Genomic DNA, 27,753 nt, shown 5'->3' with positions numbered 1-27,753 from the left:
TTACTCAAAACCTACATTTTTATTTTAAACACAAAACTAAAAACCTGAGTTATCTTATTTCTTAGCCAAGAGCAGGAGAGGGAAATCTTACAAAGTATAGCCATTATGGAGCCTGTCTACAAATTTCACTAGCCCCTCATAGCATTATTGTACTATAATTGGGTACCAAGATAATTGTTAGTAATAATCCTGAGGGCCCAAGAACTGCAAATTATCTTCCATTCACCCTGGTTCAAAAAACAAGTTGAAGCTACTTTTTTTTTTTTTAGTGAGGCAATTGGGGTTAAGTGACTTGCTCAGGGTCACACAGCTAGTAAATGTTAAGTGTCTGAGGCCAGATTTGAACTCAGGTACTCCTGACTCCAGGGCCGGTGCTCTATCCACTACGCCACCTAGCTGCCCCTGAAACTACTTTTTAGTAAGATTTTTATTCAAAATGATAGCAATGTCTTAGCACTTAAAGGGTTAAGATTTAGTAAGCTAGAACACTCTTCTATATTACATCCCTACTTGTTCCCTGATGGTGCCACAGATGAATGAGGGATGAGTATAGCTACAACAGAGATGATGGTTCTCAGTTTCTTAAAGGCACAGGTCATGTCTTAGACTTTTCAATATCTACCACAATGCTTACCTGACTCAGGGCTGGGCACTGAGATAGGTGCTCCCACTTCTAACCCTGGTTCTGCTGCTAATCCTGTCACTAAGCTTTTCTCTGAAACCTCAGTTTCCTCATTTGTCAGTGTCTTTCCATCTCTAGAACGGCTCTCCTGCATTTGAGGGTGGGCCTAAGCATTAATGAGAGGCTCATGGGAAGTGCTTAGGGCTTCCTCAACAAACAACTCTTTCCATTCAGCTACTCCCACAGAGACACTTTTTTGAAAAGGCCATTTGTAGAGACAGTGCTCATTAATAATAGTCAATGGTATCCCCAGCCTTTGTTGAACTCTGTCAATCCCTTTTGAAGTGCTCTTCGATGTCAGAGCACCTGTGAAAACCTGTATTTGTCACAGCATTGGCTCTCTAAATGTTATTCCTTAGTCCTTCAAAAGACTGGACAACATTCCATGATTCTAATGATTTTTCCTATGTTCCATGCTGTGGGCTTTACAATAAAAGGATAATGTGTAGAATAAAATGTACTCGAAAGGGTTCTCTCCTCCCTCTCCCACTGAATTCTAGCCTATTAGACTCAGCCCAAATCCTACCTTAGGTATTATTGTACCCATTTGTGTCTTATTTTCTTCCTGTTCTATAAGTTTTGTAAGGTCAGAGCCCATGGCTTATTAAACTTCGTGTCTTCTCCAGGACTGCACAGAGTTAAATGAATGTATCACCCAACGTTACAACCTGGACTCTGTCCTGGAGGAGTTTGCAATCTAATGCATATACAACTATTTGAGGAAAATACACGTATATTAGGAGTTCAGAAAGTTTACTGAACTGGAGTCATTGGAGAAGACTCTGGGGCAGGGACTGTGCCTTCTTTATTTTTATGTCCCCTGGGGCACTTGATAGAGTGCCTGTCACATAATGGTAACACTTCCACATTACTCCTTACAAGCAATCAGTAGGATGAGGAAAGTGAGAATGAGGAAGTCTTCACTTACCAGCTCCTCTCCCTCTGAGGAATTTTGGATCTGTTTCCCAATTTCCAAGTTTTATCTTCCTCTTGAGACTGATATCTGTAGTGGAGACCTCAGTTCTGTGAGGACCTGTGCGTTGCATACTGCCCATGTGTATATAACGGTCAGACGCTGCCTACTTCTTGTTGATTTGAACCAGCCTGAGCGTATTTAGCCAGCAACAGTCTTGTGCCCTGCACTGTGTTGGGAGTAGGGATACAAAAGTTTATATTACATAATAATTCCTGACCCCAAGGAATTTAGAGTTGAGATGGAGAGGCCAGACTAATAGCTGTGAAGCCTTTTTTTTTTTTTTTTGGTGGGGCAGTGAGGGTTAAGTGTCTTGCCCAGGGTCATACAGCTAGTAAGTGTCAAGTGTCTGAGGTCAGATTTGAACTCAGGTCCTCCTAAATCCAGGGCTGGTGCTTTATCCACTGCGCCACCTAGCTGCCCCTGTGAAGCCTTTTAAAGAAACACATAAGGCAGCATATAGTAAAATGCTAAAATATGTGATCCAAACTGTTAGGACTTTTGGATTTCAGAAGGGGATAAGAATGAGGTTTGGACTAGTGAGAAGATCTGATGAGAGTGGTCGATAGGGATGGTCAGAGAGTGAAGAAGAGGGGATTTCAGGAAGATAGACTGGGAAACAAGCAGAGGCATAAAGGCGGGCATAAGCAAGATGAATAGAGGGAGACTACCAGCTTCTCTCAGAGTGGAGAATCTTGTGCATTCTTGGAAAAATACCATTCTGGACTTAATAATAAGGCATGAGAGGCAGCATGGGGTACGTGGATAGAGGGTTGGACTTTGGAGTCAGGAGCCTTGGTTTAAATCTGTCTTGTATACTTGATTAGCCCTGGGGTCATCTGCATGTCACTCGGCCCAGAGAGCAAGGTTTCTTGATCCTTTGGGAGTCTGTGGATAGATTTCAGGGGTTTAATAAACTTGGATGGGGAAAAAATACATCTTTATTACGGAAAAATAGTGTTTCCATTCTTTGTTTAATAACATTATTCTCAGAATGTGTTCATAGGTTTCATCAAAGGGTTCCATGAAACAAAAAGGTTGAACACCCCTGCTTAGCTTCCTCTTTAAATGAAGAAAACAATCCTTGTCCTACTTATATCACAGGATGGTTATAAGGAAATCCTTTTGGAAACCGGAAAGTGTTATAGAAATGTGAATAGTTATGTTGACATGAAGATATAGTTTTCGTGCCCTGGGGTTTTCTTTTCTTTTCTTTTTTTTTTTTTTGCGGGGCAATGGGGGTTAAGTGACTTGCCCAGGGTCACACAGCTAGTAAGTGTTAAGTGTCTGAGGCCATATTTGAACTCAGGTCCTCCTGAATCCAGGGCCGGTGCCTTAACCATTGCGCCACCTAGCTGCCCCGATGCCCTGGGGTTTTCTTATGAAATGTTAGTCTTGATGCCTTTTCCATTTATTTACTGGTAGTGATGGTTCTGTGTGGCGACCATTTCATCTCTTCCCTAGCAATGCTCCTACCCCAGCCCGCTGCTGTCCAGCCGTTGGAACCTTATTTAACACCAACACTCTCGAGTCCTTCAAGACTTCAGATAAGAAGCTACTTTTGGAAAAAGCAGCAGAGGAGGTCAGATATAAAGGAAGACTGTCTCTCATACTTTCCTTAAGTATTTCTTTAGCCTGGCATAGGCCTGCTTGACCTAGCCCTGGTGCTTTATACATAGGCATTAAGGAAGTATTTGCTGATTTTATTTTGGTGCATTATTCTTCAGTTATTCTCTAGCCGTAGCTCTAGTGTGAAGGGGGAGGGGAAGGGATTGGTGGGGGTGGAAGAAAGAGCTCTCTGATCACCAGGGCCCTGATGCTCACCCTTGGGTACTCTAGAAATTGATGGGAAGGAAGTTATCCAATGAGACTTGTTTTTCTGCAAGCTGGGTCTTTCTTGGGATCTTGGACTAACATCTAAGACACTTTGATTCTATACCTGGTTAGATTTGGACTCTGTCTTGTGTGTCCTTGAAAGGTAGTGAGCTAGATTTCTCTTAAGAAAGAGGAGTACCAAAAAAAAAAAAGAAGAAGAAGAAAAAGAAAGAAAGAGGAGTACCTATTCTTTATTAATATAGGATTTTTTCCAAATAAGGAAAGAAATGGGATGTGTGGGCTTTTTCTGTTGGATGTTTGTTTCTCTTCTTAGTTGGGAAAGGTATAATTACATATAATGGAGTCACATCATGAAAACGTTTGATTTACTCAAATTCAACTGGATTCAGCACAGAGAGAGAGAGAAGTAATAGATTTTCCCACTATTCTATTGAATCAGTCTATGTCCTAGCATATACTCTGATAGATACATAGCAAGTCTCTGGATCTTCCAGATGGTCAAGGTAGGCATCTGCTGAGTCTGGGGACTGCCTGATTATAAAGGGGGAGGCATGTTTGAGGTACTACTTACCCTCCAGGCCTCACTCCATTATTGAGTAGATTATTGCAGCAGAGCAGAAGGCCTGGCCAGGAGGGTCTTTGGACTTGGTCTTTGCTGACCACTGCAGAGGCAGATGGCAGTTCTCTCCACTTGCCTTATGGTCAAGGTGGGGGGTCAGTGGAATGCTGGGGCCTGGCCAGTTATTTCTCCAGGATTGTTGCCTTCTCTGATGCTGCTGCCCTCAATCCCTTAAGAAGAGCTTGTAAGCTCCTTGAGGGTGGGGATGGTTTTTGTCCCCCCCACTCCCTCTGGCCATAGTGGGCACAAGTGTTCTCGACTTCTAAGCCAGTTCTGTACAAAGCAGAGCCAACAGTTGAGATGTAGGTCGCTGGGCAAGCCCACATCCCCACTTGCTCTTCTCTTGGTTAGTTTTGTATTTGACACAAGACCCAAAAGCTCAGAGATACTTGCTTCTTCTGTGCCTTGACTCTTTCCTTTCTTATGACAGATTTGGGAATCAATAAAATCAGGCACTGCCCTTGAAAACCCCGTGCTCCTTAACAAGTTCCTGCTCTTGACATTTTCCGTAAGTAAATGCATTTCTTGCTGCTTTGGGGAAATGACAGGTTGTTAGCCACAACTTCAGAAAGGAAGAACCTTATCTGTTTGAGTGCAGATGCCCTTGCTGGCAGCACACCCTTCACTGGGCACCCTTAAGAGGTGCGGGAGCAGCCGTGAGATACACTTGATCTGTTTCCCTTTATTTCAAGACACATGCTTGGAGTTGGTGAGTAACAAAGAAATCACCAGGGTGTACCTTGGTGGCGCCTTGGTATCTTTCCTAATGCTTTCACTGATGTAGTGACACAGAGCTTAGTTGTTAGGCCCTTCAGCCCAGAAGCTTGGACTCCAACCCTGACCAGGGGACTTTCTGGGTCAGGGAAAATCATACCTCACATTTTTCTGTTTCAAATATTTGGATTCAGGTGAAATCAGCAAGAAATAGTTCTTAGATGTACATTTGAATGGAAAATTTGCCAGCTGAGTAACATTAATGATAATTTTCTTTTATTTTGAGAGAAATAGGTAGTGTGGTATAGTGAATAGAGAGTTGGCCTCTTCCTCTCATACATTTTGGCTACGTGACCCTGGATAAATCACTTAACTTTTCAGTGACCCAGGCAACTCTCTGACACTTTACATTGTGTGGATCTGCATTGGTTAAACCCATTTTCCCTGCCACTTTCTTGACTTTGGATTTTGTTATTGCTGGGCCCTTTGTCCCTCTAGTTGGGGGGATGTCTGGCCTGAGCTTCTGTCCTTGTATGCTCTGTTTGCTTCCCTGGCTCAGTCAGGGGGCCTGCAAGTTTTCATTGCTCCCAAAGCATTGTGATCCAGCAAGAGATTGTGACATTTAAAATATTCAAGAGACATAATTTCTGGGCAATCAATCATTTTATTAATAATGCTAGTATGTTACCAATAAAATGGGTCATTGACATTCTCAAATGCCAAGAAAAATTAGGCTTACAGCTTATATGCCCTTGGAAAAGTGGGTGTTCCAGAGGGTGACAATCAATTATGATTAGTTATTAATTAATGAGAGATAATAAATATTACAATGAGAGATGGGCCTATTCTAATGAAGGAGTGGGGGAACATAACTTTGATTGCCCATCCTTGGGCAATCTAATGGAAGAATTTATCCCCACCTGTACCTGTGTGGAGCACAATGGGCTTCCCCACCTTAGATTAAATTCCTTGTAAGGTTGGGTGGGGTCTGAACAAGACTGAGGAAAAGGTTGATTCAATCTCATTATCAGCAATGTCCTTCAGAAACTGAACAACATACAGGCTTCTGAAAAAATCCTGGAGGAAGAAATATTCACCTCTCTTGGGATCTGTCTACTGCCATCCTGGTTCTTACAAGTTCCTGAGCTAGGTTTGGGTCTGTTGGCTTGTGTGCAGTAGTTTCAGGAGACTGCTGCTGGACTTGGCCATTGTGAGCCTGTTGGAAGGTCCTAAAGTTTGAGAACAAACAAACTGCTGGCTCCCCTCAGCTCTGGGACCCTCCTCCCCTGTTCCTGTGCGGCAGCCTTGTGTGCTAGGCTGAAGGCAGGTGCTGCCTCTGCTCTGCCTCTGGACCGAGACCTTACCTCTCCATTCAAGGGCATAGGAGGAAGTAAAGCCTGGCCCTGTCTCCAAACCCCAAACCAGAAGTGGAGAAAATGCTTAATAGAGTAAAGAAATGCTGTGGGTCAAGAGATGCCCAAGAAGCATATTCACAAGAGGTGCTCTACAGGTACTCCACAGATGCCATTAGAACCTCAGGAACAAACCAATGGTTTGGCTATGAGATCTCCAAGGGTCTCTGGATGAAATGAAGCAAGAGATTTAGAAAGGAAATAAGAACAAGGGAAATAAGAGCACTCATGGAAAGAATTGGAAGAGGAATAAATAGCTTAGATCAGAAGGTGGAAAATCTTCTCTAAGTAGTAGACTCTCGAAAATTAGAATGGAGCAAATAGAATTCAGTGACTCCAAGAGGCAACAATAAATATTAGAACAAAATCAAAAGACTGAAAAAAAAAAGAGAAAAGAAAATTTTAGGTGTCTATTACCAAAAACAACAGACTGAAGAACCGTGTTGAGGAGAGATCACTTAAGGGTCACTATGCTTTTTGAAAATCATGACCAAACAAAAACAGTCTGACTACTGTATTTCTAAAAATCATAAAAGAAAACTTTCCAGATCTTTTAGAACTAGAGAAATAAAAAATAGAAAGAACCTACTGGTTATCCAAAAGTAACTACAAATTGAAAACTCCCAGAATTATCATAGCTAGAAAGAAAGAATTCAAATGATATGGAACCATAGTTAGAATCACATAAAACTTGACAACAATTACAGTAAAGAAAAGTAAATCTTGGAAAATGATGTTCCAAAAGGCACAAGATATGATAGCAACTACACCAAAAGAAAGTATATCTTAGAATGTTAATACCCAGAAAAGTAGATACATTTAAGCCATTGGAAGTGTATAAACAATGATAAAGTATTTATTATTCACAGGAGAAGAAGAGACTAGTATCCCCTGGGGATCAAGAATTGTAGAAGGAATAAAGCCTAAAAGTGTGTCTGCAATACCCCCTGCCCTCCCCAAAGGGAAAAAAGCCCAGCCCCACTATAGGACCATAGAAAGTGGAGCTAGAATGCGTCTTAGAGATTTTCTAGCCTAACTCCCTCATTATAGATGAGGACACTTAGGCCTAGAGTGAGGAAGTGACTTTACCCAGGGTGAAGGTTAGGAACAGAGCTGAGATTCAGATGCAGGCAGGTCTTTTGATACTGTCTAGTACTGCTCTTTGTACTAAACAGCTGTCTCTTCTTATTTTGTATTGTGATTTGTGTATGAGCCATATCCCCTTTCTAGACTTTAAGTTCTGTGGGGCAGTAACTGGTATCTTATTTAAACTTTTTAGCCCCCTCATCTCCTAGTATATTCTATACACGTATTTGATATATGATAAATATTTGTCAAATTTAATCAATTTAAACTTGAGGGTTCTAAAATATTTCTCAGTAAAGATTTTTTTCTATTGAATTGGTTTTTTCCCCTTTTGCAGAAGTATTCTGTTCTTTACTAGGTATCTTTCAGCATTGCTTTAATTGTTGATACCCTCAGTTAACATCTTCAGGCATTAGTTCTTGAATGTTTAGTTTAACTGAGTTGGAGTATGGGACTGGTGTTTTTGGGGTTTTTTTTTGGTATATGGGACAGAACATTAGGAAATTCAACCCTTGTGGCTTTGAAGATGACTCGATGAGGATACCAGGACATTGTGAAATCCTTGGCCTTAAGTTTTTAACGTTTCTTAAGATGGGAAGTATAGCAAGACGCTTTTTTTTATCTTGTGTGAAGCACATGACTTACTATATTTAATGACATTTTAGTATTGTAGGGTAAACACTGTGTAGAAACGTGTAGAAAACATAATCATATTATTAATACAAAAGTTCCTAAGTACCAGTATGATGATATTGTTACATGAGTCCTGAGGATGCTACAAATCTTCATTACTCCTCCTCACTCTCTCATTGTTGGCTCTCAGTAGCAGGGGTTTCAATTAGCTGCCATGTGGTTTGCTAATGAATGGTACCTCAGCCTATCTGACCATTGTTGCAAAACTCCTGAGTTATCATCATCATCCATCATCTCATGTTCTGCAGCTTTATATGTGTCTGAAGAGAATAATTGCCACATAGTTCCTAATGAGCCTTTTCTTTGCCTCTTTTTCCCATGGTTCTTGCATTTTTTCGAGCTGAAATCCCATTGAAATGACATTAAGAAGATGACTCTGGGTGTCAGTGATTAGCATTTGTGCTTTTTCTTGTTTTGGCCCCTAAGGAGTTGGGGGGTAGGGTGGTGAGGAGTGCCTGGAGGGAATGAGAAGGCTCTGTAAGGAGAGGGTGTGAGGGGCGGTGGAGACCTTAGAGGAGTTGGTGCTGTAAAAACAAGCCTTGTAGAGGTGGATGGGAGCAGCTATAGATGGAAGAGAGGATGGCACAATATGAGTCTGGAGTGGACTAACAAAAACAGTCTGTGCTGTAGAAATCATGGAAGGCAAGTGGTGATGAGTCATAATATTCACTTGTTTGTGCTGGGAGAGTCTCATATTCTGATTGTTATAAAGGTCACAGGATTGTAGATTCAGAACTGAAGGGATTCTCAAGGACCATGCTCTGTCTGAAACTAGCAGTGGAGGCACATCTGGCTGCTGAAGCCTTTGAAGGTCATGTGCCATCCTGTAGGAAAAGAAGGTGTAGACAAGTATTGTAAATCTCTTGTGTGTCCTGGACCTCTTTGGCACTCTGGTGAAGCCTATGGATCCCCCCTGGGAATAATGAGTAAAGGACACTATATAGGATTACAGAGAACCAATTAAACTGAAACATAGTCATTAATTTTTTTTAATCATGAAACAGGTTAACTAACCCTGGCCCAGACTGATGCCACTGTGACTACTATGCCCCTTGAGAAGTCCCTAGTGGCTTCTGGGAAGAATGATTGTTAGTAGCAGGAAAAGAATCAGTAACATCAGAGCATGAGACCTAGCATCTGGGGACAGGGATCCCTCAGAGGGTACTTCTTGTCAGAGTTAAGTCCTTTGTCATATGTCATATCACACACACACACACACACACACACACACACACACACACACACACACACACACGGAAGTAGAGAATACTTAACAAATGAAAGAATAAGGGAGGTTTGTTACTACGGAAAGCAAAGGAAACTCCTAGCAAGATGGTTTTCACTTACAAGGCAATTCGAGGGCCATTATTTTACTAGTGAGATCAATTTATACAGAAGTGAAGAACAGTGTTCATTCTTGGGCTTTGGAGTCTTGGTGCAGCAGCAGATACAGCACTAGACCTGCAATCAGGAAGACCTGAGTTCAAATCTGTCTTTGCAGTCAGGATGTCTGTGTTTTGTTTTTTCTAACCTCAGGAGTATACTTCTGTTCCTTTTGTCTTGTGTATTCTGTAACATTTGCTCTTACCAGAGGCCCAAGGAATGGAAGGATCAGTAAAGAATAGAACCCCATGGGGGCAGTTAGGTGGTACAGTGGATAGAGCACTGGCCCTGGATTCAGGAGGACCTGAGTTCAAATCTGTCCTCAGACACTTAATACTTACTAGCTGTGTGACCCTGGGCAAGTCACTTAACCCTAATTGCCACACACACACACACACACACACACAGAACCCTAGTCTTATCTCTGGAGGTATAAGAATATTCAGGGGGAGATGGCTTATTAACTCTGATCACAAATACAAGAACCTGGATTGTGTTGTAGAATATTTTAATACTTTCCTGCTGTTGATATCTTAGAATGGTGCCTCTTCCACTGTTGAATCCAGTTGGGAAACTAGAACAGCATCATGATTTAATTTTGTATTGGAGAAGACAACAGTGTCAAAACAGCTACATGCAAAGCCTCAAAGAAAAGTATGAATGGGTCTCATACTCCCTCTCCTCCCCCAAAATTCCTGGAAGAGATCAGAAAGGACTTTAAAAATCAAGGAAGAGAGGTAGAGGAAAAATTTGGGGAAAAAATGATAGTGGTTCAAGAAAATCATGAAAAAAAGAGTCAACAGCCTGGTTAGGGAGGCATACAAAAAATACTGAAGAAAATAACACCTTAAAAAGCAGAATTGACCAAATGGAAAAAGTTGTACAAAAATTCACTGAAGAAAAGAACTCCTTAAACAAGTTGCATTCGCCAAATGGAAAAGAAGGTACACAAATTTACTGTAGAAAATAAGTCCTTAAAAATTAGAATTGGGCAAGTAGAAGCTATGAGATATCAAGAATCATAAAAAGTCAAAAAAATGAAAAAAAATAGAAGAAAATATAAGATATCTCGTTGAAAAGCAATAGACCTAGAAAATTGATTGAGGAGAGATATTGGACGCTGAAAGCCATGATTAAAGAAAAAGCCTAGATGTCACATTTCAAAAAATTATCAGGGAAAACTACCCTGATATTCTAGAACCAGAGGATAAAATATAAATGGAAAGCATCCACCAATCATCTCCTGAAAGAGACCCCAAAATGAAAACTCCCAGGAATATTATAGCCAAATTCCAGTGGTCTTAGGTCAAGGAGAAAATATCACAAGCATCTAGAAAGAAATAGTTCAAATATCATGGAGCCACAGTCAAGATAACATAAGATTTAGCAGCTTCTACATTAAAGGTTTCGAGGGCATGGAATATGTTTCAGAGGACAAAGCAGCTAGGAATACAACCAAGAATCACCTACCCAGCAAAACTTAGTATAATCCCTCAGGGGAAAAAATGGTTATTTAATGAACTGGAGGACTTCCAAACATTCCTGATGAAAAGACTGGAAGTGAATAGAAAATTTGACTTTTAAACCCAAGACTCAAGAGAACATAAAAAGGTAAACATGAAAGAAAAGTCATAAGAGATAGAATAAGGTTAAACTCTTTACATTCCTACCTGAGAAAATGATACTTGTGACTCCTAAGAAATTTATCATTATTAGGGCAATTAGAAGGAGTACACATAGAGGGCTTGAGTGTGAATTGACTATGATGGAATGATATAAAAAAAAATTAAAGGTTGAGAAAGAGTGATGCACTGGGAGAAGGGGGAAGGGAGAGGCAGAATGGGATAGATTATCTTATGTAAAAGAGGCCCCAAAGAGTTTTTACAGTGTAGGGGAATATGGCAGGGGAAGTCGGGGGGGGGGGGGGGAGGGGGTTATGTTCCCTACTCTCATAGGAATTAGATCAAAGAGGGACTAACACAAACACACTAAAGGAAAGTAGGAAAGTAAAGTAGGAAAGTAAAGTGAGCAGAACGAGGAGAACATTGTATATAGTAACAGCAATATTGTATGATGATCAGCTATGAATAACTTTGCTATTTTCAGCAATGCAATAAGACAGTTCCTTATGATGAAAAGTGCTATCCACCTTCAGAAAAAGAACTGATAGAGTCTGAATGCAGATCAAAGCATACTTTTTAAAATTTTATTTTTCTTGGGGTCTTTTTTGGTGTTTTCTTTCACAGTATGAATAATATGGAAATATGTTTTGCAAAATTGCAGATGTATAAACTATCAAATTGCTTGCCCTCTCAATGTGAGGAATGAGGAGGGAGGGGGGAAGAAAATTTGGAACTCAAAATTTAAAAAATATGTTAAAATTTTCTTTATATACGATTGGGTAATTTTTTTTAAAATAAAAGCTTAAATACTAATTTTGTCTTGAGAGGAATTTGCTCAGATATAAAAGCTGTTAATCTCATTTACAGAGGAGGACACTGAGTCCCACAGAAATGGATTGACTTACCCAAGACCACATAGTTAATAAGCAGGAGAACCAAGACTTGAACTTGGGTTCTCTGCTTCCAGACCTCATGTTTACATTGTAGGTCTCAGGGAAGAGAATTCCATTTTTTGAAGCACAATTTTAATTGCAGTTGCCTTAGTTTTGTAACCTAGCTATGTGAGATACTTTATGGAACATATTCCACTGTAGAGTGGAATTTGGGATAAGCAAGTCCATTTTCTGTCTTATTCTCTGCTGCTCCAGCTACTATGTGAGGTGCTGAGAATAGAAAAGTGAAGCAACCCCTCCCTTCAGGAGCTTACGTTCTGCTTAGTGGGATATCTTACACACACACACACACACACACACACACACACACACACACACACACACACACACACACGGAAGTAGAGAATACTTAACAAATGAAAGAATAAGGGAGGTTTGTTACTACGGAAAGCAAAGGAAACTCCTAGCAAGATGGTTTTCACTTACAAGGCAATTCGAGGGTCATTATTTTACTAGTGAGATCAATTTATACAGAAGTGAAGAACAGTGTTCATTCTTGGGCTTTGGAGTCTTGGTGCAGCAGCAGATACAGCACTAGACCTGCAATCAGGAAGACCTGAGTTCAAATCTGTCTTTGCATAGTTTCTTAGCTCTATGAGCCTTGGCAAGGCATTTAACATGTCTGCCTCAGTTTCCTCATTTGTAAAATGGAAATATTTAATAAGACCTTCCTCCCGGGATTATTGTGAGGATAAAATGAGATCATATTTGCAAAGTATTTGGCAAACTTTGTGCTATGTAAATGCTATTATTAGCTCTTACTATTGCCTTCACAAATGGCATTATAAAGGTTTATTATATTAAAATAAAGATAGATTTGGATTGTGATGTAAAGTTTATTCAGAATGGATAGACTTTGACAAAACTTCCACGTTTCTTTATACTTTTTCCCCCAATCCTTAAAAAAATTAGCTTTGAGAAGTTAAGTGGCCAATATAACAATACTGTGTTATTAATGTTCTAATGCCTAATTCTTCGATTTCTTTAGGATCTAAAGAAATACTACTTCTACTACTGGTTTTGCTACCCTGCCCTATGCCTTCCAGAGGGTGTGCCCCTTCTTCAGGAGCCAATACGTTTGGATCAGAAGTTTTCTCCAAGCCAGGTAACAAAACAAAACAAAACAGAACAAAAAGGTGACCGTAGGCTATGAGCTATTATTGCACACTCTGTGCTTTCTGGGCACAAGGGTAACATTTGTGGGTAAAGAAATTGTTAATTGTGGTCCCCTGGAGGCTAGTAATCTGAGCATTCTTATAAATTATTCAGTGGTGGTCATGTCACCTAAAACCCTGGGCAGTTCACTATGCACTGAAGTCTTTTGTGGTATGGAATACCAAGTTGACAGGAGCAAGCTGTACAAATGACAATGGAGATGGTTGAGGTGGGCAGTAAAGGAGCATATTTCAGCGTAGGCAAACATGAGGTTTTGGAAAAAGCATCGCCAACTATGGTTTTTTGGATGATGGGTCCAAAGTTATCAATTACGGCACAAGAAAGAGATTTAGCTTACAGCTATTTAGACCTTTTTTCCCCCATATTTGATTATTCTTTGATTCTGCTTTTATTGGACTCTTCCTTTGTTTTAAGCTTGTTCCTTTTATGTTTAAACACTTTACTGATATCTGTAAGGAAGGCAGTTGGGTGCAGTGGATAGAATCAGGAAGGCCTCACATCAGCTCCTGCTTTGGGCACGGCCTGGTTGTGACACCGGCAGAAATCACCCAGCCTATCTGACTCTACTTCCTCATCTGTAAAATGAGGGGGCTGGACTAGATGACTTCTGACATCCCTTAAAGCTCTAAATTTTTTTACATAATGATCTTTTCATTTTTCTCCCCATAGTCATTTGCTGATGTTACTCCCGCTTCCCCCAAGCCACTTGTACATTGGACCTATCCTTAGGACAAACAAAAGAAGTTAAGCACAACCAACTGACCAACATTTAACTTGTTTTTTGGAGCTGTCCACCCAACATGGTGGCTAAGAAAGCCAACAGAATGTTAGGTCTCATCAGGAAGGGTTTAGGAACACAGCAGAAAGCATTCTCCCCTTATACCAAGTCATAGTGGTCCCACGTCTGAAATACTGCCTCAAGTTATGGTCTTTGGATTTCAAGGAAGACATGAGAAAACTAGCAAAGGGTAAGAAAGACATTTACAATAACCAAGTGGAGGAAAACTGTAAACATTGGGACTCTCTAGCCCCTAAAGACAAAGATCACAGGAGCAGGCGGTAAACATATATACAATTGTGAAGGATATCAGCAATCTGAACATAGGTTTGTTCACCAAACGAAATCATGGCACTGTCATATTAGAGCTTAAAATAATTAGTTCTGGGATAACGGGGTTGGCAGAGATAGAGAACTCATGGAGCTTATTCCCTCAAAATTCATAGTCAGAAAATAGAGAAGTTTCCAAAAGCTAGAAGTCAAGTTCACCGGTGGTTTATGAAGGGATGATTGCGGTGTTCTGGGTACAGTCTAACCTTTTGAACTTGGCATCAGAGGGAACAATGAACTCCCTTGAGTATCACTGTTCTCCTTGAAGAAACTCCCTTGTTTGGCCGAATCAGGAATAGAATACTGGGTACGATGTCCATGGGCATGTTTTGCTGATCTTTAGTCATTGTGTCAGTTCAGATCCTTATGGGATGTGATTGGTTGTTTACGAGTGTTGGTTTGAAGTCTGTTCTTAAATTGTAGCAGCCTTAATGATGTTCTCCACAGTCTTTAGTAATGTTTTCTGTTTTCAGATTCAAGCCCTTGAATGTGCATATGATAATCTTTGCCAGGAAGAAGGAGTCACAGCATTGCCTTACTTTTTAATTAAGTATGATGTAAACTCCGTCTTGGTCTCCTTGCTTAAACACTGCAATGATTTCTTCCAAGATCAAAGGAAAAAGGTTAGAAAAACTTTGTGATTGTGGTCTTGGGGGGAGGGGAACCCCTTGGTTTTATATGATGATAAGCTATAAGTAAAATTCTAACTCTTAGATTTATTAACTTAAAGTCTATTTAAAATATTTCTGTCTGCCTTGCATTTGTTCCCTTTCTTTTTCCTTCTGACTTCCTTATTTTTGATAAGGGTGATGTCATTTCCCTTGTCCTAAGGCCTTGAAACCTGTTGTTTTTAATCCACTCCCTCTTGCCCTCTTTCCCCATCCAAATCAATCATTCTTGCATTTCTTCTATTTAGATTCTTGTTATTTCTTCCTTTACAATGTTTATTTAACTGTTCTCCCAGATTGCTGTCTCTTTCTACCTTTATTCTCCTTTATACCTTGCTGCCAGATGAATCTTACCACAGCATCACTTTATCTGGGTTACTCTCCTGCCCAATATAATCCAGCTTCCTTAGCTTAGCTCTTGGCATGTGGGGCCTTCCACCTTGTGCCTGTCAGCCTCTCCTGCATGATTGCATTCTCATTGTTTGTCCGTGTGAATGCTTTGCCTCCATTAAACTGAGCTATTTATCATCCACAGGTACTTCTTAAACTTGCACACCTTAGTGCCTGTACTTATACTGTTCCTTCAAAGCCTAGGCTGACTTCTTCCTCCATGAAATCTTCCCTGATCACCCTAGCCAGAAGTCATCTCTGCCTTCTCAGGACTTGTAAAGAGCTACTCCCTAAGGCAGGAAAATAAGTGACAGAAAATCCAGGATCTCACCTGGGGCCATTTCCTAGAAGACTTGCTCCTGTTGAGTAGATGAGTCCCTCTCTATCAGTCAAGTTATGCTGGTCATGTGACGCCTTGTTGTTATTTGTGTACATGTCATCTCTCCAGTTAGAACAGAAGCTCATGGAGAGCAAGAACTAAGGCTTATGCTCCTTATGGTCTGCACAGAACTGAGCATGGTGCCCTGCTTATAGACGACCCTCAAACATTTTATTGAATTATTAAGTATTACATATACACATATCATGTAACATTTATGTAAACCTCAAAATCCTGGTTCTTGGAGTAAGAACTCAGCATCTGCAGAAAATGTTGGGAAACCTGAAAAGTAGTCTGGCACATCTTACACTATGTAAAAAAGGTGATTCCAAATGACTACATGACATATACATCATACATATACATATACACATATACTTACACACATAATAAATTAGGGGTACAAGAAGGAAATTATCTCTCAGTTCTCTGGATGGGGGAAGAATTCATAACCAAGCAGGAGATAGAGGAGATAGCATCATAGGAGGTAAAATAGATAATAGATAATTTTGATTAACATTCACAAGTTTTTGTACAAACAAAACCAATAGAGCTAAATTTATAGGAGATGCAAGAAATTGGGGATTCTTCTCAGCAAGTCTCTTTGGTAAAGGTCTCATTTCTAAGATACATAGGGAAATGATACATACATAATTTATAAGAATGATTCATTCTTCATTTGATAAATGATCAAAGCTTATGAACAGGTAGTTTTAAGAGGAAGAAATCCAAGCTATAAACAGGTATATGAAAAAATGCTCTAAGTCACTAATAGAGAAATACAAATTAAGATAAATTTGGGGTTCCACCTCACACTCATTAGATTGGCTGAGTTGACAAAAAAAAGGAAAATGATATTGTAGGAACTATGGGATAACAGCTATGTTAATGCATTGTTGGTGGAACTGTGAAGAGATCTAGCCATTCTAAAAAGCAATTTGGAACTATGCCCCAAAAAGTATCAAAATGTGCATGCCCTTTGAACCAATGATATCAATATTAGATCTGTGCCCCCAAACAATAAAAGAGCCATATAAAAATGTAGCCTCCCTTTTTTGTGGTGGCAATGAATTGGAAACTGAGAGATTCCCTATCAGTTCAGAAATTGCTGGCCAAGTTATGGCAGATAAATATGTAGAAAAATATTATTGTATTATATGAAATTATGAAGGTGACCATTTCAGAGAATCTTTGAAGACTTTTTTTGGGGGGGGCAGGGCAATGAGGGTTAAGTGACTTGTCCAGGGTCACACAGCTAGTTAGTGTCAAGTGTCTGAAGCTGGATTTGAACTCAGGTCTCCTGAATCCAGGGCCAGTGCTCTATCCACTGTGCCACCTAGCTGTCCCTGAATCTTGTGAAGACTTATGTGAACCGATGCACAGTGAAGCAAGTAGAACAGGAGAATTATCTATACGATGACAACAATATTGTAAAGATAAAACAATTTTTCTTTTCTTTTTTTCCTTTTCCTTTTTCTTTTTTCTTCCTTCCTTTTTTTTTTTGAGGAGGCAGTGAGGGTTAAGTGACTTGCCCAGGGTCGCACAGCTAGTAAGTGTCAAGTGTCTGAGGCTGGATTTGAACTCTGGTCCTCCTGAATCCAGGGCCAGTGCTTTATCCACTGCACCACCTAGCTGCCCCTAAAACAATTTTTAAAAACCTGAGATTTCTGATTAATGCAATAACCTACCACGATTCCAGAGGACTCATAATGAAACATGCTACCCACCTCTTGACAGAGAGGTGATAGATTCAGAGTGCAGATACAGACATGCATACATATATGTGTAAGTGTATATACTACAAATATAGTATGGAAGAATTCGATGTTAATGCCTACATAGTATACATATGTGTTTATATATAGATAGATATGTCTAACATTTGACTACATTTTTATGGTAGGGGGTTTGTTTTTCTTGTTTTCTCAGTGGGGGGGTGGGAGGCAGAGAAGGTAGATCTTCATTAACTGAAAAAAATTTAAAAACATAAAACTAGGTTAGTCTAAATGAAGTGGATTAATGTTATCTCTTTGGAAAAGGAAAAAAAATAGTTTTATACAGGTATACTTCACTTTCCTGAAAACATGCTTGTAAAAGAGAATCATATTTCTTATTCCTTTGCTTTACAAAATAGAATTATGCTCCACAGGGAAAAAAATGACCTAAATACAGTGTAAAAATTACATTTGATGGTTTACTGCCTTTGAAGGAAAAACAATAGTTATCTAATAAAATGCCTAATGATATCCTTTCAGTACATATTTGAATGCTTACTATGTGCAAGGTACTGTGTTAAACACTTTGCAGGTAGCTCATTTGATCTTTTCTGGTTTTGTTTGTTTGTTTGTTTGTTTGTTTTTGTGAGGCAATTGGGGTTAAGTGACTTGCCCAGGGTCACACAGCTAGTAAGTGTTAAGTGTCTGAGGCCGGATTTGAACTCAGGTACTCCTGACTCCAGGGCTGGTGCTCTATCCACTGCACCATCTAGCTGCCCTAGCTCATTTGATCTTAACAACCTTGGGAGATAGGTGCATTATTATTCCTATTATGCAGTCAAGGAGACTGAGGCAGACAGAAGTCAAGTGACTTGCCCAGGGGCTGGATCTGGGCTCAGGTCTTCCTGTGCCAGGCCTGGTGCAGTGTTGTGTCTACTGCACCTCCTGATGGCCTCTGCATCATAAGAAAAGTGAGTTAGGATTACAGGATAATAGCTTTAGAGCTAGAAAGGACCTTTGAGGCTGTTTGTGTGGCTCATTCACTTTACGGATGAGAATGCTTAGGTCCAAGTCGAGTGGTTTGTCCTGGCTCAGGAGGGTAGAAAGGGCCAGGCTCAGAATTGAATCCACATTGTCTCCCTGATAGCGGTCTGTAGGTACTACTCTGGCCCCACATTCCATTCCCTTCCAGCCAAGCTAGGCTTGACGGCTCCTCAGACAGCAGATTCACAAGCTGCTTCTCGGCTCGTGTACCACACCTTCTGGTGTGGTAGCCTGGTCAGAGATGGTGTTGTAGTCGAAGAACCTTCTGGAACCCATGGTCACCCCCATGCCATGAGGGCTCTTATCAAAGAAGGACTTGAGTAGACTTATCTTAGTATTCACGATAGGCTTTTAAAAATCACCCATGCTCCATTGGGAACCGTATTCCTTTGTGGCTAGGTCTCCTGGAAGGGCTGGTGTGTGTACAAGGAGAGTTCTAGGTCCATTCCAAGCAAGTTCAGTCTTTCCCTTTAGAACCCAGGTTTGTTAACCCCTCATTTTCTGCTGCTTAGCTGATTGGTCAGCTGGTTATTGAACTTTGGACTTACTTGTACATATGACGAACTCCCCTCTCATGGTCTGATCTTAGTACAGATGGATTTCAAGGGCCCTTCCTGGGATTTTCTTCTTAATACCTGGGCATCGTTTATATCATTTCCCTGAATGTGAATTTAAGCGTACATGAAACTCTTCTTTCCAAGTGAGTGTATGTTTTCTGGCCTGGCCTCATTTCCTTGGCCCTTTTCCAGGTGTCTTATTTTTCCTGCTTCCCAGCATGGTCTAAACAAGGAAAATGGGGCATTAGCAACTACTGTATTGTGTATCTGAAATGATACTTGACCCGTTCAGAATTCTTTTCTTTTTACAGATTACAGTTGGAGTATATGATCCCTGTAATTTAGCACAATATCCCGGATGGCCATTGAGGAATTTATTGGTCCTGGCAGCATACAAATGGTATTGACTCTGTGTGTGTGTGGGGGGGGGGGGCTGTGCGTGCGCATGGGTGTGTAGGGGTGTGTGTATATGCATGCACATGTGTGCACACACATCTTATTGGGGTTGAGAGTAGTTCCTTATTCAACTTTTGCTTTTAAATTTTTTTTTTTCATTTTTGGCATATGAACCAGAGGTTCTTGCCAATTTAATCACCTTTGAAGATTTTATCTGGTCTGCAGGGGTTCAAAACTAGTCATATGTCATTTAAAATTTGGATTTAAAATGTTAATGGACCAGATGGAGGTAGGCAAGGCCCTTTTCTTTATGCCAGTGGGATAAAGATAAATGACATGGGCTGAGATCATTGGTGGGCCCCATTTCTTTCTACAGGCTTTTCTGGCAGGAAGGGCATATGATCAGAAATTTGGAGGTTGTGTTGCCAGAGACTAGATGTGGTTTGCCAACAGGATTTTCCTATCATTTCTCTCTTTCCCACAATAAAAAAGAGATATAAATTTCAGGTTAAATTATGGTTTTATTGTTACCAGGCATTTTTCTTTCATTTTTATTGCATTGCAAGTATTTTTATATCACTTTCACTTCCCAATATATTTTCCCTCTTTTCCCCACCCAAAGAACCATCCCTTAAAATAAAGAATAAAAAAGAAAAAAAAAAGGCAAAATTAGCCATACGGAGCTACTCTGACTAATTATTATAGGCAACATTCTACATCCATATTTTTCTACTTCTAGGAATAAGAAAGGGAAATGTATTATCCTGTCTCTTATTGGGCCTAAGTTCAATTACTACTAAATTGCAGGATTTAGTTTTGATTTGTTGTCATTTGTAATAATAGCTAGTATTTATATAGTACTTTAAGCTTTTTTTACTTTTAAAAAATAGTATTTTATTTTTTCCAATTACATGTAAAGATAGTTTTTAACATTCATTCTTGTAAGATTTTGAGTTCCAAATTTTTCTCCCTCCCTTCCCTCCCCACTCCCAAAGCCAGCAAGCAATCTGATATGTTATACGTTACAATAGTGTTAAACACATTTCCACATTAGTCATGCGCACTTTAAGATTTTCAACACACTTTTTAAGTACCTCATTTTATCTTCACAGCAGCCCTAGGAAATAGGTCTAATTATTATCCCATTTTATATACAGAGAAACTGAGGCAGAAAGAAATAAAGTGAGTTGTTTTCCTCTATCGGGTTAGTGATGAAAAACATGCACACTTAATGTCTTTCAGATAAGGAAAAAATGGCATTTAGTTGTAATCAAATATTTATAGGTGCCATAAAACACCTTGAAAGATGGTTTCTGGGGCTTTTTACAGAGGTGCTTTTTTTGCAATATGATCCCAAATAGGGGAAGAAGAAGATGATGTCATAGAGGACTTCCCTTGACTCTTTTTACTCTGCCTTGTAAAAATTCTTACATAGGGGCGGCTAGATAGCACAGTGGATAAAGCACCAGCCCTGGAGTCAGGAGGACCTGAGTTCAAATCCGGCCTCGGACAACTTGACACTTACTAGCTGTGTGACCCTGGGCAAGTCACTTAACCCCCATTGCCCCGCAAAAAAAAAAAATTCTTACATATATACACACACACATACATGTGTATTTACATATAATGTGGTTGTGTTTTTAAAAACTCATGCACAAAACCCCCATCAGCTCACTTTTTTCCTCCTTGGGTACTTGGAAGCAAGTAAAAGTTAAGGCGTTTAACTTTTCAGAAGGATGAGGCCATTTCCAGGTGAAGGCATCTGGTGACAATAATACTAAAATGACTTCTCTTGGGCTCTGATCTGATTTTTTTCTCTGGGGCATGGGGGCCATGACAGGAGTGACCGTTTCCAGTCAGTTGAAGTCCTCTGCTTCCGGGACCGGACCCTGCAGGGGATGAGGGACATCACCCACAGCATCATCTTCGAAGTCCAGCTTCCACGGCTAGCATGTCACTCAGGTAATCACCCATTGTAAGGATCGGCCTTCTTGTCTTTAAGACAGAAGCTGGTTGGTACTGCTTTCGTTTCCTGTTCCTCTTCTGCAATCGTTAAGGTGACAGAAATCAAGCCCTTTCCCCATCTTTGCTGGCAAGAACAGCTGCTCTGAGCCCATCAATCTATTCTTCAGAAGAGAGCAAATGAAAAGCATCCTTAGGAAATGAAGAGAATTGTATTCAGGCAGAGGTTTAAAAAAAAAAAAAAGAACTACAAAGCTTTCATTCCCTTATATGGTTCATGCCAGACATCTGGGGGTTGATGTGCTGCATGTCTTTGCTCACCCGGAAGGCCGTCTGAGCCTATCTCATGCAGTAGGGAATAAGGACCAGAGCAATGATTTCATGGATATCTCCTGGGTGAGAACGTGCCCTCTGTCACCCATGTTGCCATTCACCCACAACTTTCTCTCCAGTTTCTGGTCTTAGAGAGTTGCTGGGAGGCCTGAGAGACTCAGTGTCTGCCTGTGCCAGCCTTGCACAGCTGGAATGTGTTAGAGGCAGGATATGAACCCGCATCTTCCTGGTTCCGAGCCCAGTGCTCGCTGATCCACTGCAACTGCATCTCTGGCAGTGGACCTGCTGGTAATGGGAAGAGTGATTGTGAAAGGGACATGTTCTTTGCTTACAGCTCCAACCTCTGCATTCTGGGTCTGGGGGCCTTTGGGTGGCAGGGAGTAAGGGGGTGTTGAAACCATGCCAGGAGATCATTCCCACCAGGCAGAAATGGGTGGGGCCTCTGCAGACTTGATCACTTCCTGGACTGCCTCAGTTTCCTTTTAGAGTTGAGTTTTTGGCAGCTTCCTCCTTTCTCCTCTGGCCTCCTCAGACGTGTTCAACACACCAGTGCCCTCTTCTGGCACATTCTAAAATGACATGCATTCCCCAGGCAGTTACTTGATAAAGATTTGTTCTAGTAAACCAGAGGTTGGCAACCTTTTAAGGGGAGTTATATTTTGGAACCATATATGGTTCTTCAAAGATATTTTTTCCAAGTCTTTTCTTTAAATAATGAGGCGTAGGAACTAGGCTTGAGATGTCTTTAGTATAGGGACCCCCTGGTTGAGAAGCCTTCCCCATCCAATGCAGGATGCCACTGTCTCTGCAGCCTGGCATCTCTGAGACCTCTACCTTAAGATGGCACTGACATTTAAAAAATAAACCAGTAGATGGCTTGTAGGGATCCTTACAGAGGGCTGAGTGGCCCCTTGTCTGTGATACCTTGCTCGCTGGAGAGAGTCCTTGAAGAGCCATCATATGTGTGCATATGTGTGTGTGCACTTGTGTATATAGAGATTTGAATAGATGCCAGGCAGATTTACATTCCCCTCATCTGTCCTGGTTCGTGCTTTTCAAAATTCACTCAATTTATTATATTCCAGTTAATACAACACAGAAGCACTAAATAAGCGCTGTCTCTGGAAGGCGCTTGCTAGAATTAGAGGGAGGACCCTGACAGAATCTTCTAGTCTTTTCCCATTTGCCCATTAATACAAACTGACTGCGTTGTGTGATTGTCTTGTCGTGAGGCAGGGAGAGCCTGGTAAGGGCCCTGGCTCGGTACCTGGGCTCAGATCTCCCCTCTCATCACTCTCTTTGTAACCCTGGAGAAGTCTCTCTCCTCCCTCACCATCCGCAGGCCCCTCCCAGCCCTAGATCTCAGACTGCGGGAGTGAGAGGAGGTGATACAGTGCAGTGAATTTGGGTTGGAACCCTTACCCTGCAGCCGTTCCCTTGTGTAATTTGGGGGAGTCATTTAGCTTCTCCGGGACTCTTTTCTCATTTGCAAATGAAGGGGTTGGAGCCCGTGACCCTGAAACAAGGGGTTTGGGTGAGATAGAGGGTAACCCGTGCTGGCAGGATGAGGAGGAAACTGTGGCACAAGGAAGAAGAAGAGGTCACACATGGGGGTAGTGCCCAAGGAGAAGAGCCCTGTTGGGGCCGAGCAGCCAGGAGCTCCCAGGTGGGAGCATGAGCAGTCTGCCCTCCTTGATGAAATGGGTCAGCATCAAGTGTAGACTTATTTGGTTATAAAGGAGCCGTTTCTGATGAGCAGCATCTACACTGGTCTGTCTAGAAATCAGCTTTGTATTTTTGGTGAACACTTAGGCTGCCTCTTATGTTTGGTGTCCAATATTAGCTATTTATGTGAGCAGAGTCAGCATCCTCTCTCTGCGTAAATGAGACAATCCTAAACTATGGGTCTTTAGGGTCTAAAAATGGTTTCATTCAGGTAGTGAGCACTGATGAAGTATTTACCACAGGCCAGGCACCGTTCAGATGCTGGCTGTACAGAGAAAGGCAAAAAGTAACTAGTTCCTGTCCTCCAGTAGCTTACGTTCTAATGGGGGAGATCATGTGGAAAGAAAGAGCTCCATACAAGCTATCCATGCCGTAGAGGTGAAAGGCTGATGGGCGGGGGAGGGGGGGGGAGGCCTCCTGCAGAAGGTGACAGCTGAGCTGGGGGGAGGTGGGGGGGGGGAACGTCAGGGATCTGAGATGTGGAACTGAGAAGAGTGAGTGATCGTGTCAGGAATGGGACGCAGCCAGTGCAAAGGCCCAGGGGTGATGGAGGGAGTGTTGTGTTCCAAGGATCCTCAAGCAGGCTGAGGGAGCTGGAACGCAGTGTTTGTGGAGGGCAAGAAAGTATAAGGAGACTGGAAGGTCAGGAAATGCCAAACAAAACACTTTGAATTTGATCTGAGAGGTGATCCAGAGCCCCCCTGGAGTTGTTCCACGGGCAGACATGTACTTGAGGAAAATCATCTGGGGAGCCCAGGGGAGGATGGATTGGAGTGGGAAGAGGCCTGAGGCAGCAAGGCCCATTAGAAGGCTGTCCCAAGTTTAGGTGAGAGGTGATGAGGTTCCGAATTAGGGGATGGGCTGTCTAAGTGGAGAGAAGGGGAATGGGACTGAAATGGGGAGGGTAGAAGCAATGATATTTGGCCACAGATTCAATATGTGAATTGAGTGAGAGGTCAGAGCCAATGATGACACCAAGATTCAAATCTGGATACGTATGAAGATGGTGGTGCCCTTGATGGTAATAGAAAAGTTTGGAAGAGAGGAGGGTTTGGAGAGAAAGATAATGAGTTCTGCTTTCCATATGTTCAGGGATGTCCAGGTCAAGATGCCCAGCAGGCATCTTGGGAGGTGATGGGAGACGAGAACTTAGGAAAGAGACCAGATCGGGCTGTAGAGAGCTGAGAATCATCTGCATGGAGATGATCACTGAACCATGGGAGCTGATGAGATCAGTCAGTGAGGTAATATAGAGAGAAGAGAGACCAGGACAGAGCATGGTGACTGTAACACGGGTGAGGATCCATCAGAGGAGGTGGAGAGATGGGGTCAGACACGTCAGAGGAGAATCCAGAGTGCAATCTCATCAACACCCAGAGAAGAGGGATTGGCCAGGAGGATGGGGGGGGGGGGCCGGCAGACTCAGAGGCCCCAGAGAGATCTAGAAGAATGAAGACAGGAGAAGGGCCATTATCTTTGACAACTGAGATCCCTGGTAACCTCGGAGAGATAAGGTCAGCAGCCAGATTGCCAAGAGTTGATAAAAAGATTTTTTATTTGAATTTATTTTTATTCTAAACTTAAAAAGTGAATAAACATTTCCACGTACATAGTAGAATAGAAAAAGAGAATTGCGTGTGAACTTGTGAATGTCCAGGATGCATGCTTTGTTTTGTGTTTTTTTTTTTTCCAAGTGTTGAGTGAGGTCATTATGCTACTTTCAAAGGTGTCTTACCTGTCTGTGACTCCTTCTGGCCTTCCTTTTATTCCTGTGCTTTTAAAACATGCTTCAGTGATTCTTTGAGTTGGGATTTTCTTTTTGGGATGGGTAGCAGGGTGCAGCCCTATTCCTACTTCTCCTCTCCCTTCCATCTTCCCCCAAGCACCATTAAAAAAAAGACAGATTTCTTGTAACAAATCTACTTCGTCAAGAAGAACAAATTCCCAGATTGGCATGGTCTGAAAATATGTCTTATTCTGTATCTTGAGTCCATCTCCTCACTGTCGGGAGGTGGGTAACACGTTTCCCTTAAAATCCTCTGGTATCATAACTTGTCATTTGCAGACAGTGAGTTGAGGACTCTTTAAGGATGGTTGGCTGGAGATCCCTAGTGGTGACAGTAGGGTCTGAAGAGGGTTGGGTTTGTTTTTTGTTTTAAGTATGGAGGAAGACAACAGGTGTCAGACATGGTCTTATTCAGCAGGCAGGGAGAGGCTGAAGAGGAGAGAGTGAGTGGGGGTAATAGTGGGGGCAATCTGCTGGAGAAGACCTCTTCATTAGAGACTGCATTGAAGGAGAGATAGGTTAGATGTTTGAGGGATGTGAGATAAGGAGAAGGGGAAGGAGGGAATATTTGTAGAAATAGCTTCAATTTTTTCAATGAAGTATGCAGCCAGAAGTATGAAAAAAGTTGGTACTGGGGGAGACCTGAAATGGCACCGTTTGAAAAGGCTTCTGTGGGGAGGAGGACAGAGAAGGATTGAGTTGTTTTCTGTGCTTTACCAAGAGCCCTGCATATTTAAGTATAAGCGTATTGGAAAAAGTCCAATAATGTGGATTGATAAACCTCAATTATTTTTCCAGAGAAGGTATTTTAAATTCTTATATTCCCTGGGAATGGTGCCAGCTATATCATTTCCATTTTAAGTATTCAATGCTGGAAATAGATCTAAGCCAGGAAAAAACTAATTACAGCTTAGTCCCCAATGTGACTGAACATTTCCTGAGTCACCTCTTTGCTGAAAATGTATAGACCTCCCCAAAGTAGAGTGCATGTGTCTTCTCATACTTAGAATCATGGTTCCAAATGGTGTCCTCAGTTATGGGTGAGAAATTTTGTGACACAGCAATACTATTATTGCCATGTCTGAAGTCATTGTACCACAATCCACTGCCAACTCAGGGTCTTCGATCCCAGTTCTGTCATTGTACTGTGTGACCTTGGGGAAGTCATTTGAACTCTCAAGGCCTCACTTTCCTTATCTGAACAGTGAGGAGCTAGGTCTAGATGGCCTTTGAGATCACGCTCAGCTTTAAATTGTTTAATTTCTAAATTCATAAAATTGTAGTTTGGGATGCCATCCAATTAAAAAAAAAGGTCCAAGGGCATTGTCAATCCAGAAAAGTTAAACTACTTTTTTTAGGGAGGAAGGTAATGTAGATCAGAGTGCATTAGTGCAGTACCATAAAGCAATTAAAGACAAGGAGGAGATTGGGCAAATTCCTCCAAGCAAAGGAATAGCTCAGCTAGGTCACCATCAGGTAGCTTTTTCTCCTGAGACACCTGGGAAAGGAGTCCAGAGTGTTTCCAAGATGTCATGAACTGGGGACAGCTAGGTGGTGCAGTGGATAAAGCACTGGACCTAGATTCAGGAGGACCTGAGTTCAAATCCGGCCTCAGACACTTAACACTCAACTAGCTGTGTGACCCTGGGCAAGTCATTTAACCCTCATTGCCCTGCAGAAAAAAAAAACAAAACCAAACAACCAACAAAAAAAGATGTCATGACCTGAACTCTCTGCCATTGTTTTCCTTCTTTCGTTTCACTTTCCTCCTGCATGCCCCCATTCCTTTAGCTCTTTTGAGCAGAGGGGGTTGTCTGGCATGGCTTTTGGTAAGTGGAGTTTTGCAAAAACATAGAAAAATGTAAAAACTTCAGTTAAATGGGAATTTGCTTTTACCAGGGTCCTGGAAGAGAATGTGTGCTATATCATTTATCTGGGCTCTTAAAAGGGGAAATCTGTGGCTTTAACATTTTGCTCTTCATCTTTTCTTTGTTACCTTTATTTAACTTTGCAGATTGCCCAAAAGCTGTAGGTTGGGAAAAGAACCAGAAAGGAGGCATGGGCCCAAGGATGGTGAACCTTAGTGAATGTATGGACCCCAAAAGGTAAGTTTACTTTTTAAAAAAAAATTGTTCAGTTTTTGGACTTTCTGGGCCATGGTCTTGGCATACACTGTGAATGCTTCTAGGAAAAGTGCCCTAATGATCCTGAGCTATTACTCTCCATTATCCAGGCTGGCCGAGTCATCTGTGGATCTGAATCTTAAATTGATGTGTTGGCGGTTGGTGCCTACTTTGGACTTGGACAAAGTTGTGTCTGTTAAATGTTTGCTACTTGGAGCTGGTACCCTGGGCTGCAATGTAGCCAGGACATTAATGGTAGGTGTGGAGTAGCCAATGGAAATTACTTTTAGCCTGTGAGGCTGTATTTCCTCTTCCTGTGTTCATTTACATTTCTACCATCACTCTTCCAGAGTAATGATTCAAATTGTGTGATATTCCAGGAACTTAAAACTTAGGTGCTGACCAGTATATAGCTTGG

At 41.4% G+C, this 27,753-nt stretch overlaps 1 protein-coding gene across 1 annotated transcript in view; it reads left to right on the top strand.

Moving 5' to 3' along the window:
• Window positions 1-27,753, top strand: part of ATG7 (autophagy related 7) — a 242,138-nt gene that overhangs the window by 17,979 nt on the left and 196,406 nt on the right. Inside the window, exons 4-11 of the mRNA XM_043968335.1 lie at window positions 3,120-3,237; window positions 4,541-4,618; window positions 12,962-13,078; window positions 14,731-14,880; window positions 19,322-19,410; window positions 21,247-21,368; window positions 27,227-27,317; window positions 27,446-27,590. Coding sequence (XP_043824270.1) covers window positions 3,120-3,237; window positions 4,541-4,618; window positions 12,962-13,078; window positions 14,731-14,880; window positions 19,322-19,410; window positions 21,247-21,368; window positions 27,227-27,317; window positions 27,446-27,590 — 910 coding nt within the window. The remainder of the gene's footprint in view (window positions 1-3,119; window positions 3,238-4,540; window positions 4,619-12,961; window positions 13,079-14,730; window positions 14,881-19,321; window positions 19,411-21,246; window positions 21,369-27,226; window positions 27,318-27,445; window positions 27,591-27,753) is intronic.

The sequence above is a fragment of the Dromiciops gliroides genome, chromosome 1 (assembly GCF_019393635.1).
Source record: "Dromiciops gliroides isolate mDroGli1 chromosome 1, mDroGli1.pri, whole genome shotgun sequence".
NCBI lineage: Eukaryota > Metazoa > Chordata > Mammalia > Microbiotheria > Microbiotheriidae > Dromiciops > Dromiciops gliroides.
This window is presented reverse-complemented; position numbering and strand designations above follow the sequence as displayed.